Below are 20,351 nucleotides of genomic sequence, written 5' to 3' on the forward strand. Positions count from 1 at the left end.
CTAGAGAGTTGTTACTTAAGAAACAGTGAAGCTATAGCATGGAGATTTTACAAAGTCACTCTGTGACTTTTTATTTACCAGTTACTTAACTAGTAAATACAACTAGCTAGAACTAGGACAATTATTACATGTTTGAAAATCCTAAAGTGAAACATAGAACCTAAGAAATGCTGCTATCGCGAGAAAAAGCTTGCAGCCAAGATTCATTCTATTTGCTTAGAACAAAGCCAAACTTTGTGGCTCTTTTTAATTTATATAGTTCTGGGAGTGAGTTTATTTGTTTTCAAGCCTCAGGCAAGGGCTAGTTCCATTTAGAAGCATCTCCTTTCAAAAGTAGGAAAGAGAAGGAAAAATGTCAACCTCACCCTCTACCCCTCCAAAAACTTGAATTTTTGTGGCACTATTTCATACTAGGATACAGAATTTGAAGTGATGAGATGTGTTATTAGTGATAAAGTGCCAGTGCACTAAAGGTGTCCTGAAGGTGCACCAGTAAGGATTTAAATTCTTTAAGGATAAACTAATCACTTTTCTGTGAGCTGTCACTCCTCTCACTTTCCGAGTGTAACTCGGAAACTCTTAAAACAAAATAGAAGGTGCTTTTGCAGTTTCAAGCTTGAAGCAGGGTAGATCTTCCAGAAAACAAAATAAAGAAACCCTCCCCAGTACACCGTGGGCAGTGGAGTACCATTATTTTCCTTGCAGTGAGAAAAGACGAGAAGAGCAGCATCACCATAAAATATCCTCATGGAAAGTCCCATCTTTACAAGTTTTAGAAAGAAGCCTGATGAAGAGACAGCCTTTATTCAAATCAGTTGCTTGCAGAAGCAATGCAGTTGCATCCAATTTGTTAGTAGTACAGGATGATAAAAACTGGTTTGTGAAGCAGATAGCAAGATCCAAGCTAAAAACTTTACGTACAGGATATTCTGTCACCCTCTCCCCCAAGTGTCTACGTTGGGCTGCATAGCTAACTGTGCCTATGCCTAGACTAAGACAACGTAAACATTTGTACAAGGGCAGTCAGTATTCAGTGAACTCTGTATCCTATTATGCATAAGCATTTTGTATTATTCAGGAGTTTGCAATATATGGAACTTGGAATTTTTGTGATGTGATTAATACTGATGCTTCCTACCTTAACTGGGAAATAATTCAATATAACTTTAACAGTAAATCGACCTTCTATCTACCTACTCCTTCCTTTCTGCTTAGCCCAATGGTCCCTCACAGCACCCTCTGGAAATAAGCAAAAATCTTGTGGCACATGGCTAAACATTCAAGTTATCCTTGTTCCTGGCTCAGTCTCCATGAGACTATAATTCAGTCTGTTCAGTGTGATTTGTCTGGACCGCTCAGGAATTCCCCCCCCTAACATAAAATCTCCTGTCATAATATCTGATGCCATCTACTCTACTCAATCATTACTGAGTTTTACCACTGCTCCTAAAACATGATAAATGTTCACCCATCAAGATACTCCTAGTCATCAGATTGCTCTTTAAGATGACAGACAAAGAGAATGTAAGGGAAAGGGACAGAACAAAAGAGGCCAATTTGCACTCACTTTTGTAAATAAAAACAAATGTTAGTTTGACTGGTACAGAGTAAAAAAAAAAAAAAAATTAAAACAGATACCACAATCAAATTTGGTCCAACTTGGGCTGCTGCAGCACAAACACAGGTACCAACAGCAGAACTAGCTAGGTGCTAAGACTTGGATTCCATTCTACCCAACCGAGATGCATAAATCGGTATTTTAGCTTGGTTGTCCCCACAGAGTCCACAAGGAGACACATGGAAGTACTCATAGGTGTTAACCTGATCTCTCTCCCCTTCAAGGACTAGACTGCCTGTAGGGAATCTAGGCTCCTGACTTAAGAGACCTGAGGTCTGGCAGCACGAACGTGCTCCCAGAACGCCCGCTAAAGGTACGCCGACTGTGAGGCCAGTATCAGAGGCAGAGAGACGTTCCTTCAAGAACACAGGAGAAACCAGGGCTGACTACAAAGAGCACAAATGCCATTGAAGGACATTCAGCACAGCTCAGGAAAGCAGGATGCACACAAAATATGTAGGCACTAACTCAACAAAAATATAGAACTGTTATTTTTGCCTTGATTTTAATTCTTGTATACAAAAATTGCCTTTTCACAAAACAATGAATCCTACAATATATACTAAAAACTGTACCTTTTACAAGCACTCAAATCCTTCCCAATTTCTTTTTTTCTGTTGGCACAAAGACCTGCAAGTTTGGTTAACGTTACTGGTTTCCTGTTCATACCGGAAACAGGCTACCTTTGGCTGAAATGAAGTTCTCCCAGTTGTATCCCAGCATGACTTTTGGGGAGGGCTACACAGGGTGCAATATTTCAACCAAAGTAAATTTGTAGCAAGTTGTATCCCTGAAATTATAACCATGTACTCGCTTTATAATATGTTACAACATCTCTCACTTTCCTTCCACAATACTGATGGCTTCAAAGTTTGGAGCTGGCTGAAGTTACTTAACTATTAATTACCTTCTGTTAATAAACCAGTACCTTCTGTTAATAAACCAGAAACTATGATTTTAATGGTGTCTTTAATTCTTCAGCTGTGCTGATGGAGCCCCAGAAAGCAGCTGCCTGCTCCAAGACCAGCTCTAGTGAAAGGCCGTATCTCCAACTGCAAAACTTGACTGGGGCATCGCTCGCTTTTTAATCACACATCAGTCTCAGTTCCCACAGCCTAAGAAGGTCGGACTGCCAACAAGCCTAACAGTGATATTCCAATGAAAAGCCAGCAGATGGTGCTCTCAGTACTGGCCAACTCCAGTCCTAGAAACCGGACCTATCACCCTATTCATGTCACCTGTAAGTTTACAGCCTTTTATGATCTCTCCCCACATCTGAGAACTGGCCTAATATCGCAGTGCTACACTATGAGAGAATATTTATGTTTTCCCTTGTAGTTTTTATTATTAAAGAAAACCTAGCATTGATAACATCTCACATTATTGTCTAGCCATGCATGTCCTAGACAATAATACTGGGCTTGAAACCATGCTCACTCTACACAGCTTTGCAGGGACTTCATACTTCTACTAAAAATCCCGACAGTAGAAGACAAACAAGATCATGCACAAATTTCAAAAACTTCTATTACCACACCTACTAATATGAATAAGACCAATCCGAACCCCATTCCCAGCCCACCCACCAGCTTCTGTTCCGAACTTGATCCAGAATTTGTAGCTCTGTCTAAAATCTACCTTTACTTGATCAGTTCCTTAAGGCTAAAGAGAATATGGATAACTGACTTTGAATCAGACTATGTATCTCCACCACAGGGTTCCTCTGCCTCAAGTGGCATTTGATAGCTCTCAAGACTAACATTATCATGCAAAGTCTTTCTGAACACACTTTTTCCTTTGCTGTCTTCGAAGACTTAACTATTACTGCTCCTTTAGTTTAACAACGAGACAGCACATTCAGGATTAAAAACCTATTTTACCCCCTCTCCCTCTTTCCCCTCTTCTGTATTTTACACCAAAAAAAGTGGTGACAAGCAGACCTCGCTAATCCTAATTGTTATTTTCAAAAATTCAAAACGAGCAAACAGGTACAAAATTGGTACATCACTTCAGTATTGAGGGCTCCAAACTTGCTCAGGGTCTCTAGGCTCCACAGTTATTTACATAAGTCAAGTTACCTGATAGCAACAGGAAACAAGGTTGTTAAGCAATCTCCTTATTTTACCTTTTTGCTACCACCTCGATTCAGGTTTAAAAGCATGTGGGACACCTACTGTCCTATTTTACGTTTGGCAGAACTAGAGGTTATCAGGCTGCTTCAATAATACTAATTCAGAGCTATTTTTGCAACAGGTAATATTTAAATGAAATTTATACCAAAAAGCCCAGTTACTGAGCAAATCCAATGCTTTTACAGGTCATTCCATTACCAACTTTGGATCTAAACGCACTAAGAGAAATTAACTCTCAAAGGAGGCTATTGTGTTTTAGCAACTAACCACAGAAAAGAGTATTTTTAAATCACCTTTGCTTGCTAAGTATGCCAAAATTCTTCATGCTTTCTGTATAGGGATGCAACCAAGAGCACTGGAAATAAAAACTTCTGGTACCTGCCACATTTTGCTGCAAGCTCACTAATGCTGCAGAGGAGGAGTTTTATTAAGAAAAAACTCCTATGACCCCTATGTAAAGGAGTTATTTCTCTTCTGCTTAAAATAAAATCTGGAGTTTGGCTAGAACTCCACAGTTCACGTGGGCCCATCTTAAAGTACCACAAGACCATTAACAATTTCAAGGGTGAGACTGAAAGGACTACACAAAGACAGATGAAAGTGAGCTGTTAAAAATCTAAGCAGTTACCAAAGGCTCCAGTTATGGTTAATGAAGCAAATAGAGACCAACATCTAGAAGAGATTAGATGACTTGTCCTCTGGAAGTACCTGCTTCTCCCCATAAACTTCAGAAAAGCCTAAAGAAACGGCGTCAGACAGACATGGACAAAGCTGGTGTGGGATTCATCCCAAGAGAAAAGAACCAAAACTACAATTCTTGCCAGACTTGCCTCTCTGCACTGCAGTATATCCTGGAACTAACTCGAGCATTGGGTCAGCACTGACATGAAGGAGAACAAAAAAAAAAAAAAAAACACACACCACCTTTATTGACTGACTCCATTCCAGCAATACCTAGACTTTTTGAAAGCATTGCATCTTAATATCAAATCAGACAATTTCTGCTTAGAAATGGCAAAAAATTCAAGGACTATTTTTAGACAGTCTATATTCCGGCCAGGTCCCTAAACCAACTGTTTCTATTAGTTTGACATCTCTGATGATCTAGAAGCAGCCAGGAAGTAGCAACAGAGGCAGAGACATAGGAAGAAAGTGACAGTCAAAATTCTAGTTAAACTATCCAGAAGAATGATTACTTTGCCCTAATTAGCTACGCTATTTCAATTAGTTGAGAGCTACAAGATGTAACAGGAAAAAGTAACATTAAAAATGGACTTTTAAAAGAATACGAAAGTAAATTGTCTTTCACTTTGCTCCCACAGCTCAGGTCGCTGATGCAAAAGTGGAAGGGTAGTTTAGGTACACTGACAAATACACTTGGCATGTAAATTAATTTCAGTATGTCATTTCTCCTAGGGGAAGGGATGGGACAATAACAAATTCTATATATAGCAGAAGAGTTTTTTCTTCATACAGTTCTTGCACTGTTTCTTTGTCTTCAAAATGGATATAAATAGATCCATTAAGTCACGTATGACTTTAAAATGATTAAGTACCTTAAGGTCTTGTCTGGTTGCCAGCAGCTCAGACTCTTTCCCATAAAGGTCCAACTGAAGTTTTTCCATGTTTTCCTGATGTTTTTCATGGGTCTTCTGTAAATCTGCTAGTTTTCCTTTCTCTGCTTTAAGCTCCTGTGCTGACAAAATTGTCTGCTGTTGCAGTTTATTCTCCAGTTCTGCCTGAAACATAAGTATAGGAAGCGTCAGTTAAAATTACAGATAGTAAAGTAAGCATAGCCATTTCAATAAACTGCATTCCTACTGCAAAATGAAACGAGAAGTCAGTTTTTCTACATATGAAATCGTAAGTCAGTAAACTGATCGTTTACAACTTTTACAGTAATAGTTTGTAACTTATTGAACAACAAAAAAATTTAATTCATGTCAAAAGACTAACTGAAACACACTAAGACCAGACATCAAAAATCTAAATAATGTTTCAAGCCTTGCACTTTCCATAGCCTGAGTAATACAGAAGCATGGGCATATAACAAAGGACAGCCAAAGCTGCAGCAACATGTAATAGTGCATGACACACAAAACAACCTTCTCTAACGTTGTAAGACATTTGAACTTTTTTCATCATGGCTTGAGTTTCATACCGTCACTCAGATAAATTCTTCTGGCATAGTAAAAGAAGAATAAGTTTAAAACTGCCATGGACATTCTAAACCACTGCAGAGTTTGTCTAAACTACTCTCAAAAAAGCATCTACTGCTTTAGAAGAAAATAGCAGCTCTCACTTCATAGTAGGCTCCCGAAGGAAAATAGATACATTAAGTCTAGACATTTTTACCAATCTGATGAAACTCAACCCCTACAGAATCAATATTTCAGCCCTGGTACTTTTTACTTTATTATTGTTGCTGTTGTTTTTCAACCTCAAGCAGCATTTGAAGGCCTTAATTCCATATCCTGACCTTATCATTTCCAAAAAAGCTAGAGTAAACAGCTATTTATCACACAGATAATGACAAAAAAGCAGCAGCATTGAGAGAAACTCGCATTAATTTTCTTAAAGGAAAGTGGCCAGCCTTACCTTTTCTAAAAGAGCAGTTTTTAACTCGGCTTGTAGTGTTTCACTATGCCTTTTCCTCTGTTCAAAGGATTCCTTCAGCTCTCTCAGCTTTCCTTGGAGATGCTGCTCACTTTTTTCTTTCTCTTTCAGAAGACCCTGAACTTCCAGTACTTGCGCTCGTGCTGAATCAAGTTCCACCGACAATTGCTTAGAAATCTATATTCAAAAGTATTAAAAAACTACATATAATTTTAACTTAAATCATTATTTTGCGCATGCTTGCGGTTCACGAATCAGCCTATTGAACTGTGTGGATGACAAAATTTACAGAGTTCAAAAAGCAAGCAAACAAATCCACAGGAAAAAAAAGTAGTCAGAGCTGTTAAAACTAAAGATATGGCCTTTGGCTCAGGAAATCCTACCCCAAAAGATTGACAGAAGTTAGGGACTATCCCCTGATTGTCGTAACCTGATGGACATACTCTATTCTACTTTTCTCTGGGCATCTCCTATTTTCCTCTGCCAGCAATAAGATACCAGGCTATACCTTTCCCGTGGATCCAGGATAGCCATTCTCATATTTTCAGAAAAAGCTGCAGATTATTTGCAGCAGTTTCCAGGTATGCTATTCTTATTTCCTGCGGTCACACTACTATACCATCCCACAATGCCACTGCTGTTGCTGCTACCTTGTGTTTCAGAATGAGGTGATCCAACTCTGGCAGTTAGATTTAGCTTTTTATGAGCGCCTATGGCACACTTCCACATAAAGATCATCCCTTATCCCCAATCTCCTGCCCTTAGAGCAACTCCAGGCTTTTCTCACTACTCAAAAGTAAAAGCAGCCCATTTTCCTCTGACCAGCAGCGGCCTCTGCTCTCCTGCTCTGCAACAGCAGTGCCATACTTATCCTGTGGCACTTGCCACAGAGCACCATAGTGCTTCTGCCAGAGCAAAAGAGGAGTCAGTGAAGTAGGAAGTCGTCACTGAGGGAAGGTCCGTCTTTCAGCAATTACCATTAAACTTGCACAACTCCAAACTCTCTCTCAAGCAGCAGGAATGCACCATCAAACTATGTCTACTGCTCATATCTTTTTCATGCTTCCTTTAGGGAAAAGGTGACAGTTTAGGTAAACAAATTCATAAAGTGGATTTGGTCTTCAGGCCGCCAGCTCAACCACATGACTGTGCAGTCTGAAAGCTCAAGTCTTCAGAACAGAAGTTCATCTGGTCCTTTTGTAGCCACAGGCCATTACAAAGAGACAAGTTTGCAAAAGCAACAACACCTATCAAGGATATCTGCAAATTTCCTGTCAATCACACAGAGAACACACTGATTAGGTGACACAGTGATGCTTGAGCATGAAATAGGTCTACGAATATGAAATACCAACTTCTATCACTCAAAGATGGAAATATAAAACAACATGATAACATGCTTACACAAAAATAACTATTTCACTAATGAAAAAAGAACTAAGAAGGGCTGAAACTACACACTATAGTATGCAGAGCACAGAAAGGTAAATATAAAACCTGTATTTTAAAGTTTCATATTAACATGGAGAAAGTCTTTAGTATCACCATATTTCAGTGTCCCAAGTGGGTTACAGTTTGAGAACTGCAACTTCTTTCACCCTAATCAATGCTAGCATGCAAGATTGAAAATGAAAACTTTTAAAAAGCCATTTATTATTATTGGTTTCTAGATTTAGCCACTAAGTGGACAGCTTACCCCCTCCTTTTTTTCCAGTGAGTTTTTCAGTTCATTCCTCTCTTTAGCTACAGACTCTGTTTGCACTTGGAGCTGGTGTTTTACTTCTTGGCAAGATTTTTCCTAAAAAAAGAAATGACAGGAACAAATATTTCTACAAGCTTCTAAGACCAGGTACCAGTATTCTCAAAGGAGCTAAAAAGCCTTGAAAAATAATGCTTTTTCAGCGAAATTTAGTTGCAGGCATATTTGCAGCTGAAAACTTCTCTAAAAGTTTTAACAGTGGTAAATAGAAAGTCTCACTGACTGAGGCCACCTGACAAAGGCCCCAGTTCAGGAAGGTATCTAAGCACAGCTGATATGCTGTACTTAATAATTGCGAACATGTACTAAAGTGTTTCTTTGATTAGGAACTGTCTCCCCATTTGAAGCTGCTTGTGGCAGCCCTTCCTCCCATGGGAAGCAATAGGGTCACTCTTCTCCTCAAGATCCCAAATTTCTTGAAGTTCTAAAACTCACGAACAAGTACATTTGCAGCACTTGTACGCAAATCCAACTACATTTTAAGCCCAAATCCTACGCGCTTAAGTCAATGGTGAGCCTCTAACTGACTACAGAATTAGAAGCAGAATCTGGACTCTTATCTTCAAGCCTAAATTGGGGAGAAAATCCTTCAAGTTTTTAGAAGAAACAGAAATATTTAAACAGCAGTAACTAAGTAAAGCAAACAAAAAGGCTTATCTTAAAAAGGTGAAGGAGTAAAGGAAAAATAGTATTTTTAACTAGGAGCAGAATCTCTTTTTATAGCAGAATAAAAGTAGCTGTGCATGGGTTCTGGGAAATGGTCATATGTAAGATAGGAAGGGAATGAGAAAAATACCCCGACAATGTCTGGCATAGAGGTATATTTTATAAATTTTCTTATACAGGTTTTCTTATATTCATACGGTACTCAGTCAAATTACTTCCAGAGCAAAGGAAGAAGGAAAAAAGTACATTTTAAGAATTCATTCTCATTACTGTAACAAATGGCTCTGGTCAGGTATTCGTTGCTCTGTCACCACTGTGAGACCTCTCTGAAACGTAAGTAATTCTAGTTAAAATACTTTTAACTAACTAGCCAGCCATCTCCCCAGATGAGAGATACTGTTATGCTAACTGCAGTAAGCAGCCTTCCTTTTTTTCTGGACAAGCTGCACAGGAACGTTCTACATAAAAGATTCTAGAAAGGAAACTATAACGGTCTCAGAAAAACAATGTTTTCTTCAATATAATGGTGCTTTGGCAAAGCTTTAGGACTATGCTCTGTTCTGCTTTACAAGGTCGATGTATTTTTGAAAGGAGACGTTTCCTGTCAAACTGTTTCACCGCTCATCTCTCTTTGGTTTTCTTCACCATACTAAAGGCACGCAGAGGAGAAAAGAGGATCCCATTGTCTAGTATGAACTCCTGTTTACTACTAAAAACATTCAGACAGAAATTTTAGTTAGAATGCATGTTAGAACAACAACAACAAAAAAAAAAGATTGTTTTTAATTAATGCAATTAATTTCCATGCAAGCATCATTGTATGTACGGTGCTAGGAGTTTCCAGACAGAAAGCAAAGTCATCTTATCAGAGCGTAAATATCCCAAACTTTTTGTCTAATGAAAGGAATAACTAACCATCTCTGCCACAGCTGTTTTTCCTTTTTGTATTTCTTTTTCTAACTCTTCCTTTCTTTTTCTAAAGGATTCAGAACTTTTTGAGAGCTTTTCTTTGGTAACTGTAAGGTCCTTTATTAGAGTATCCTTCTCTAATTTCACTTGTTGGAGCTCTGATGTTGCTGCTTGCATTTTACAATCTAATTCCTTGAGTTGTTTACTTGTATCTTGATTTGATTTCTCAAGATCTTGTTTGAGGCTGGTCTTCTCTTCCTCTTGCTTTGCAATTTGCTTTTTTGCTTGTTCAAGCGCCTCAGATTTCTTCTGTAGTTCCAGTTTAGCACTAGACACACTGGAAATACAAAGTAAAAGAAGAAAACAAAAGATTTTTAAAATTCTGCTTCATACGTTTTTTTGTATGATTAAATGTCTCCCTTTATTTAATGTATTAACTGTACAACTGCTTCAAAGCACGCCTTTTTCACCTAGAACATTCCCAACATCTTCTCTCTCCAATGAAGGCGTATCAGCAGTTCTAAAGACCATTTTGAGATGTATTTTTCTTCCTCAAATATTATGAGCAGAAACTACCCCTTTGCTATTTTTACATAAATTGCAAATCAGTCTTTGAAAGTTACAAAAATAAGATATTTAGAGATGGACCTGAGTGTACCAAACTGTTTAGATATTTAGCTGAAAACCTGAACAGTGAATAAACTGAAGATGTGCGTATTAAATCCCAGCAGTCAGTGACTCACATGAGAGGACAGAGCAGATGGAGTCTGGTGCCTGTGTGGCAGACAAAGTGCAAGAAAATGGGTGGAATATAACTCAGTTCCCCTAGCAGAAGGAAGGCATGACTTCTATCTATAGTTTTAAGAAATCACAAGAGTGAAGAACATTTCAATTCTAGTCCAAACATTCTAGTTTAGTTTTAAGTCTGACTTTCTCTGAAAAGTACTATCAACAGGAAATGCATACGCTTCTCTTTCGGCTTCAAGTTGTTTACTCAGTTCTGCTGTTCGGAGGCCTAATTCTGTAGACTGCTGTCGCTGCTGCTGTAACTCCTGAAGAGCTTGTTCTTTGCTTGCTTTAGCATCAAGAACATCAGCTTCAAGTTTCTGAGAAAGGAAAATAAAAAGCCAGAGCTATCATAACACAACCAACAATGCAAAAACAACAATAAAAAACAGAAGTCAAAGACTTCTGGTCATAGATCGGGTAAGTCTACGTAAGAAGTCTTTGCTGTAGAAAGCAGTAACAGTTTTCAAACGCTGTCTACCTATCTCACCAAGTTTGCTATTTGTCCTTCATTACTTAGTTTCTGCAATTCTCTTGCTCCCCTAGAAATGAACTGTTTTGGTAAAATATTCCGAAATCATCCTTAAATTAAATGCCAAGTAACCATTTTAATTATGAAGTAACAAATAAAAATGCAGAAATCTTGAAAAATCCTATCCAAATACCTATACAAAAAAGTCAGATGCAGGGCTCAGCTCTGCCACAGAGTAGGACAAGGTAAGTTTCAGTACTTTCACATGAGGACGGCTGATTTACATACCCAAAGAACTTCCCCATTCTTTATAATTAAACAAAAAAAGAAAGACATGAACTACAAGGGGTAAAGGGATTCTATAAATGTCTGCAATATTTTTTCTTTTTTTCTGTTCACTTGTTCACTCGCATGGAATATTAAAGAACAGAGGAGTCTTCAGCAAATAGGCCCTACTGAGACTCTTCAACACACTGGCTGTTGTACATGCACTTCTGCTTTCGTGCATCAGTCATAAAATTAAACATACAAGTTTGTCTGAGAGAATGCCTGAGGGCTTTTTTGTTTGTTTGTGTCAAATACCATGCATTCAGCTGGAATAGCCCCAAAGAATGGTGATGACACCAAGATTTTTACACAGAATTGCATTCCTGTTGACAGTATCAACAACCCTGCTCAGTTTCACACTTCAGCTCCCAGTGACTTCATAAAAATCTTGTTCAGGTAAACAGTACAATTCTCGTAAGCATTCATATCTGTTGGTTGTTTGCTAAAGTCTAGCAGAAGGATGAAAATAATAAAAACAGGAATGAAGAGTGGGCAGGAAAAACAATGTGCAAAGGAAGAAGAAAGAGACAAAAGCACAAAATAACTATGCTAATAATGCAAATGTATGACTGCTTTATTCTTGAATGGTGTTGAATTTAAAACTTCATACAGGGAGAAAATTTTGCTTCTTTACTACAGATAACATAAGGTAAGACAAACACTCAACCTACTCTTGAAGCATGAAGATTTCTAATCTCCCTCATAACACACAACACTGCAAAACCAATTTCGCATTGCTCTTAAGATCTCCGTATCATATGGCTTTATGTATCGTGAATTTTGAAGACCAAGAATGCTGAATAAATGCTGAATAAAGATTACAGTTCAAATTTAAAAATACTGAAGCATTAATACAAATTTATATCCTTAACTGAAAACATTAGCATCCTAGAACATCAATAGATTCTTCAAAACTTCTGCCATTATTATGTACGCTACTGTAGAAAAACTGATCCTAGAAACAGAATGGAAAACTTAAGGTCAAGTCAGACAAAAAATATTGCTCTTGCATAAAAAAATAGGATTAAAAAGTTTCCATAGAAAAGTCTTTAGAAATAAAGACTTGAAAGGCTTTAGAAATAAATTAAAACAGACGTGTCACGTTAACTTGACCTAACTGATGTTAACACATATTCCCTGGTACTACCTGTAAAGTATATAAGCTCGAGCCATGAAGGCTCTGATTTCAGGAAGCTTTAATGTTTCCTCTTACAATATTCGCGAGATAGCATAGAGGTTGGTAGAAGAACGCATACAGGAAAATGATGCTACGGGGCAATTTCCTAAGCCTGTCCTCTTAGTGTAATATGCCTGCATGGAAGAAGAGAAGGGGATCAAAGGGAAACACTGTTGGAAAAAAAAAAAACAACAACTTACAAAAGTGGTATTGATATAATCCTTCCCCCTGTAATTTGAGCACAGCTTTTATCAAATACTACAGTGGAGAACATCAGTTGCAGTAAGCTCAAATTCCGTGTTCAATACAAACCTTAAGCTGTCCCTCTAGCTCTTCAGTCTCCTGTTCTAAATTAAGATGTTGCTCTTTGTACTCTTTGATATTGGCTTCCAGCTGAGCACAGTACTCCTGCTTGTCATTCAGCTTAGCTGTAACTTGATCCAATTGAACGCTGACCTTATTTAACTCCTGAGGTAAAATATAAATGAGATGGTTGTTAGTTTTTAAATAACTTCCAAAAATGACTAATAACCTCAGAATAACGTAGGCTTTAAATGATCTAATGTGCTCAAATTAAAAGGAGAATAACGTTTCTTTTTTATTCTCAGAGCAAGGAGAACGAGACTGGAAGACACACACACTCACAAATATAAGCTAACAAAACTTCTTTTAAAATCTCGATACTCCTCTCCAATTTCACACACTGTGGGCTACTTCTTAACAAATTGCTGTTAAGCTATAAACAGAAGATAAGTTTGCTATAATAAATGCACAAGATCCTGCAGTTCATACAGCAATAAGTAGAAAGTACCACTACAAAACCTCAGGGAAAAATTTTGCTGTCTTCATGAAATCAAGCGCTACCAAACAGGAAAGCCAATACCATGGGAACAGTCAAATCTCCACGTACCCAAGATGATTTCAAAGCATTTGGTTCAACTCAAAACAACATAATTTCCGCAAGAGAAATTAACACATTCAGCAAGCAACCACTAAGGTGGCAGTTACATCAAAGTCCCTTATACTGCAAGCAAGCTGATTTAATTAATTATTAAGCCATAAAAAAAAACGGGGGGGGGGGGGGGAGGGGGACATCTTTTGCTATTTATAGCCATTACATTCCAACCTGAAAAATGGTGCTAAGTTCAGACCTGCTGGATGTTTCCACCAAGATGACTTCAGCATTGATATTAACAATGCAAATATTTATATTTGATTCAGCACCCAGGGGAATGCTTCACTAGGATTAACACACACACACACAGGCAGTTTTAACAAGACTCTTCTGGTTTTTGTGTCAGTTTGCACGCACCAAATTATTTCAAAAAAAAAAAAAAAAAGGCTTCTTATTTTGAATTAGATATCTGAGTCTGCAATTCAAGTTAAGAGTTTTCACTTATACTCAGTGCATTCTACAAACTTTTACTCATAATATACTGTTTAGAATAAAATTATATCCTGATACGAGAGCTTAGATTCTGAACCCTAAACTCCACAACAAGGACTGGACTCAAAAGTAAATTCTTTACACTGCAGTATTTGTCTGGCCTAATTACAGCAAAAAGACATATCATGCAGTTAAAATGTGCTAAACGATGATTTCCAAATGCAAATTCATGTGTGTTTACTTAATTTGTGAATAGACTAATCTTACGGTTTTTAAGGGTTTTTGCTTGCTTGTTTGGTTGTTTTTTTTAGGTAATCTAGAAGGCATTAAGTTTTTAATACCTGTTGCTTATCCTGCAGTGCATGCTGTGCAGTGTCCAGATGATTCTGGAGATCTGCTCTCTGAGCAGCTTTTGATGCCTCTGCTGAAAGCAGCAATTCAGTCTTTGCTTTTACCTGAAAAAAGATTTGTATTTGGCTAAAATGTCTATTTCACTGCAGCTAATTTGAATTCATTTTTATACCAATCATTAAGTTACTATTAACTATCAGTATTTTTCATGGCTGGCTATAAAAAGGAAGAAACAAAATTTTCATGCTTTAAGAAACAGGGAAAAAAATACCAAGATATTAGAGAGCACAGTTAGTTTTCATTTTGAGCTACAAAACCCAGTCCCACTCACCTTCTAGTCCAGGAAAATATTTTCCTTTACAAACATGGAACAATGGGATAAACCCACTGTATCCACACACACGCGCACGTTGATAACCTCAAAAAAAAAAGTACTTTTGAGGCCCTCCAAAATTAGTAAAAGCAGAAGATTGATTAAAAAAAACAAACATAAGCTTCCACATGTGTACCATCTTTCTCTGCTTCTATCCTGCAAACCTCCTCCTCTCTGAAAAACCCAATAAGCAAGATTTAGAAAGCACGTATAAGAAGCGTTTTGAGCATTAGCAATATTCAGAGGTTGTTGACTGCAGTCAGTTTACTGGGGGTTTTTTTAACTATTTTTTTTTTACCATATGCAGAATTTTTCATCATCAGACTGTATAAAGTTGAGTTACCTGTATATCAAGCTGTGATACTTTCTCTTTGCTTTCATTTAGCTGGCTACTTAGTTCAGTGATGTTCGATTCCAGTGAGAGCACACGGTCTTGAGCAGCTCTTAGATGTGCCTTTTGTTCCTGCACTTGCTCGTGCAAATTCTCTTGGGCTTGTTTATGACTTTCTGACTGATTCTTCAGCTTCTCTGTCAGCTGAGTTACCTGCAGAGAAAAAAGGAGGTAACTAAAAGAGAATAGGAACTTTATACTCAGAAGAATCACGTTATCTTTTGAATTTTAGGGTGTCTTACTGTGGCTTTGGAGTCCCAACGCTGACTAACTATCACATTTTTCTTTCTGACCTATCACCATAAAGCTATACTTTGCACAATACCAAGCTTAAGTAAGTTACCAGTTCAAAATGAAAGCAAATGGGACTGGCCAATCTGGCTTTACTGTATCAAAACCAAGATATTAAAGAGACAGCAGATGTAGGTTGAACTGAATTTTGGTGTTTAAGGCAGGAATTAAACTTCTTCCTCAAATAAGAGAAACAAATGTATATACATGCAAAATGTCTTTCTTAGGCATATATGTTACTATCATATGTACATTCATAGGAAACTTCTAGGATTTTTTTTCTGCTTTGCTGATAGCAAGTTATCAAAACACAAATCCTGTGAAATTTACAGTAAGATACTTTAAGTAAGCATGAAAGGAGCAGCAGAGTACAGAAAAGACTAATTTCATCTCTAATGAGACACAAGCTAGGGAAATAAGATGCAATAATGAGAAGGAAAGAAAGGCAGCAGGCCTCAGAGTTCTTACCTGTATTTGCAATGCATGATTTTTCTCTTGCAGCTGGTTAAGAACTGCAGTTTCTCCTTCACCAGCCTGAATTTTTGCATACAAGTCCTCTCTTTCCTTTTCTAGCAAAGAGATGTTTTCCTTACTTTTTTGAAGCAAGGCCTCAAGATTTTGAATTTTTTGGTCCTTATCTCCAATTTGTCGTAGTACTTGCTCCAAATCATTCTAGAAAATCGCATAATAGCTTCCTTAATTATACGGACCTTAGAAGTTATTCCTAATGCATAAAATGTTGGATAAATGTATTAAACAAGGCATGTTCTGTTCTAGATTGATTTATTAATTTATTGAAACTACTACAAAATCATGCAAGTCACTCTTACCAAGTAATGCACTGAAAACAATGAGCTGCTGAAATACACGTTTACATGAGGATACACAATAACCAAGTTACCTGGGCTTCTCGTAGTTTTGCTGTAGTGTTTTGCTGAAGTGTCTGCTGTTCCTGGTACTGCTGTTTTGCTTTATCTAACTGATGCTGTAATTCAGTGGAATTTGCCATTTTTTCCTTTAGCTTCAAAAAAAAAAAAACACACACACACACACACACACTAATGAACAAACACCATTCAAATTTTCAGTAGCACTTAATGTTTATTCTAGTGCTAAAAGATTCTAAACTAAGTATGAGTATCTGAAAATTGATACAAAAATTAAGTGTGCGATGCTGGTTAAAGAATCAAAATCTAACCAAAGCATTTTTTTTTTTTTTTTTTTTTTACTATTAATAGGTGAGGTTCTCTATCACAAGCGAGATACTATTAAAGCAGCATCAGATATATATATTTTTAGTTCTCAAAATTCTAGCAGGTAAAGGAATTTTAGTATGTTTTTCCCCAGTAGTTAAGATGTAACATGACTAATTACACAGAAACCCTTAAAACTATTATTATTATTAGAAGTTCTAGCAGCAACTTTGGATTAGCAGTCTCTCCACTTTTATTGCATTTTGTGCAAGTAATACTGGTCAAGGCTTTGCAAATTAGCTACAGAGAAGGTTTAAAGCTTTGAAAACATACCACTCAGGTATTTGGCCAATCCCCATAGAGGTAGCAGTAAATCAGCAACATATACAAGATGCTCATTAAAACAAATAAAATCTTGACAATTAACAAAACAAGCATTTTCTACCCTTCCACCCTACAGTTTATTAACTATAAATGACCAATTGCTGTACCATGCTCATTTTTTCATGCATATGGGGCATTATCTTACAAGAGTATCTATACACAAAATTTCACTTGTATTGACTTAGGTGCACCTAAGTCTTTTTTCATTACAAGCTCCTTGGACAAAGTTCTTAAGTACAAGGAATCTTTTATTCATCTGTAACGCACCAAGAACATACATGCAACAGATGAGCAAAGAGCAAGTTCTTCAGCCTTATAAAATCTGCAATACAAGCAGCATTTAGGCAGATTTTTACAATTTTGCTGGATTTTAACAGTATTAGTCAAGTGAAAAAGGATAAACTTTATCAATCTCAACATCATAACAAATGTATATACAGGCTACTATCAGAACCACTAAAAAGTAGAGTCTGCATAAACTACCTGCTCTTCAGCACGAGAAAGTTTTAATTGCAGATCAGCCACTTGTTGTTCTTTGTCCATCAGTTTTTCACTAGATAGTTGTCTCTGTTCCTTAAGCCGACCGTGTGCTTCCCCTAGCTGGCGCTCTGTCTCTAGAAGTTTATTGTGTAACTGCAAAAAAAAAATCACGTTTCATCAGTCATTCTTTAGCCAACAACACTGTATTTTAGACATACTATGTGAATTATAAAATCTTTAACCTGAATTTTTATTATGAAGAATAAAACAATTGCATGAATTCAGGAATTCTTTACATATACAAAATATCTCAGAGACACAAATCATGTTAAACAGCAGCATCAACTGCACAAGCAGCATCAAATATTCAAACAAGTGGGTAAGAAGGACCCAGAAACATCCTCATTTATCTACAGAAGCTCTTCAATGATTATAGAGATTTAATAGAAAGACAAATTGGGCAACCCTTCCAAAAACATAAGGAATATCACATAAAATAGCAATGCTTAGAGCAACCTCATCTTACACAGAGTGCACCCTCAGCCCTATAGATACAGGGGCTCAAACACCATGCCCTTACCTGCTCCACTAATATGATGTTCTGCATTGCTAGGCTAGTAAGAGTGTTATTTTTAGCTTGCTGTAGGTACATTAATGGCATACCTTCTCTGCAGAGGAGACAAATATATGAACCCTCTCTATAGGGTGCACAGTAACTTTGGTGGCTTATACTCCAGCATCTTCCACCAGTGGAGGGTAAATAGGGTGGTGCATTCTTCTAGCTGGACCTTCCTTAGAATTTTTTTCAGGCATCAAAAAAAAAAAAGAATTTTTTTCAGGCTATCTTCTAAGTGCATGGATGGGCTTTTACAATTCACTGTTATTAAAAAAAAAAAATCTCTATAAAGTCAGCTTTCCTTCCCTTTGAAACTGTCACTGTAGGCACTGGGTTATCTGCTGCTTACTTCTACAAATGGAAGGATATACACATGAACTTTCAAGTTAATGCAAACACAGGGACTGGATCAGACCTTACAGCACAACAAGAACTCTCTACAGGTATCAGAATTCACAAAGGTCGGTACTTAAAGCTTAAAAGAGAAATCCTATGGATTTGTGTCTGTGACCTTGAAATCATTTACCTTGTACCTTCAGGTTCTCTCTATGATACCCCTAAGCCTTTTCCACAATGTCTTCAAATTCCTAGTACTATCTAGACAAAAGGCAGCATGATTTTGTTGCTCACTGCAAGCTATCCATTTGTTGGCTGGCTGACCATATACACACATCAGCTGGCTAACTAGCAGAATCGAAAAAGGAACAGTGCTGTTGATAACACTAAATCTTGCCCCAGGAGTGTGTGTGGCTGGTTGGGGGCAGGGGGAGGCAGAGACAGACATCAATGTGAGCCTCTCTCCGTTACCCAGCTGTCTGTTTCCTAATGGTGAAGGACCCGCTTTTGGACCATCTGTTACAATTGGCTGAAATTATCAATGCAAAAGTTGCAGGGGATGGAGACAGGGAAAAAAATGTGTCTCTACCTTATTTTCATAGGAAACCAGGCTGACTTATTCCTTTACATGTCCACCACTGCATACACTGGGAATGAGAAGTTGTTCTGCATATGGCTGAGATACTGACTGTTAACTGTGCAGCCGTAGAAAAAGAGGGAGGTCAGGGAGTGGGAAGAGATCATACTACTAAGCAAGAACATTTGTTTTTTTTTCTCTGCAGAAACCACTCAATCATTAATACTTCCTCACTAAAAACATGAATGACAGCTGAGAGGGAAAAAAAAAATCTAATGAAGAAAGGGCGCAACAAGAGATAACTACAGGATTCATGGTTTTCTTGATGCTGGGAGAGAATATTTGGGAAGGTGGAAATCAACAAACAGTGGTTCCAAAAGTCACTCTTATTACACATAGACTAATAAATATTGGGTAATGGGTCAGTAAGTTAGCAGACATTCTAAACACATTAAGTTATGGATACCGTTGCGTGTTTCACATTGTTACCGGCCACGGTAATATGCAAAGTTACAAGCCTACTGTTCTCCACAAAAAATTATAGCCATTAGCCATTAATAATGTCTCTAATAGATCATTCATAAAACTTTATTAAGGTACCTGTAAAGTCTGACTTTTTTTTTCTTCTATAAGTCATTAAGCAAAATACTTATGTTACAGCATATTCTGCTTTAGTTTCACAAGATATATACTTACAAAAGCAAAGCACATAATGTGTGTTCAATGGTATTCATGGGGTCCTAAAGTTAAATATATTTTGAAGGACATTAAGATGGACTTCAAGTCAACAAAACCATAAAATCTAGGATTAACATATATTACAGAATACCAATATTAGAGTTCTTAGAGATACAGCAAAAATATATATTTAGATTTTAAAAGATATAGTCAAGTAGATGCCAAGTTTCTTAACAACAACAGTATTTATTTTATTGGGAGCTAACACTTCTTCAAGACTGAAGGAGAGAGAGAGAGAGTGTGTTTCCTTCTTCCTTATACGCTCTTGGAACCAACATCAGTCATTGAAACTTCTTTCTATAGTCCCATCATGAAGATCACTTCCTTCATATCACTCCAAGTTCTGATTTATACAAACCTAATTAGTTCACAGAGGTAAACAGATCACTGAAAATTTGTTTAGTTTTTTCAGAAAAATCTTCATTTCACCTCTTCCTAGTCCTCAGAGTGGAAGCAAAACATAAATTTGCATTTTGTTAAAGCTACTCGATCAGCTTTCTTGTAATTACTTAACACAGTAAGCTTGCAAGCTTACTTGTAAGCTTGCTCTGCATCTTCCTTCATAAAAATAGCAATTCATTACATCAACATGAGCTACTGAAATATATCCAAAAACAGATAATTCCATTGAAGTATTAAATGAACAGGTATGAGAAATTTTGTCTTTTCATGACAGTAGTAACCAAACATTTGGTTGGAAGGAGCAACAGGAAGATAAGTTTTTGCTTGGTTTCATTTTTTTAATTTAATTTTATTAATTCAATTTTTTAAC

The 20,351-nt window shown here is 37.2% G+C and overlaps 1 protein-coding gene across 5 annotated transcripts in view; it reads right to left on the reverse strand.

Moving 5' to 3' along the window:
• EEA1 (early endosome antigen 1) overlaps positions 1-20,351 on the reverse strand; it is a 73,085-nt gene that overhangs the window by 7,191 nt on the left and 45,543 nt on the right. For all 5 annotated transcript variants that reach the window (XM_068937249.1, XM_068937243.1, XM_009674602.2 and 2 more), the window contains 11 exons: positions 17,316-17,465; positions 16,157-16,276; positions 15,724-15,927; positions 14,917-15,117; positions 14,191-14,304; positions 12,775-12,930; positions 10,667-10,806; positions 9,707-10,037; positions 8,063-8,164; positions 6,349-6,543; positions 5,307-5,489 (listed from right to left, as the gene is read on the reverse strand). In XM_068937249.1, the coding sequence (XP_068793350.1) occupies positions 5,307-5,489; positions 6,349-6,543; positions 8,063-8,164; positions 9,707-10,037; positions 10,667-10,806; positions 12,775-12,930; positions 14,191-14,304; positions 14,917-15,117; positions 15,724-15,927; positions 16,157-16,276; positions 17,316-17,465 (1,896 nt within the window). The remainder of the gene's footprint in view (positions 1-5,306; positions 5,490-6,348; positions 6,544-8,062; positions 8,165-9,706; positions 10,038-10,666; positions 10,807-12,774; positions 12,931-14,190; positions 14,305-14,916; positions 15,118-15,723; positions 15,928-16,156; positions 16,277-17,315; positions 17,466-20,351) is intronic.

This window comes from Struthio camelus, chromosome 1 (assembly GCF_040807025.1).
Source record: "Struthio camelus isolate bStrCam1 chromosome 1, bStrCam1.hap1, whole genome shotgun sequence".
NCBI classification, from domain to species: domain Eukaryota; kingdom Metazoa; phylum Chordata; class Aves; order Struthioniformes; family Struthionidae; genus Struthio; species Struthio camelus.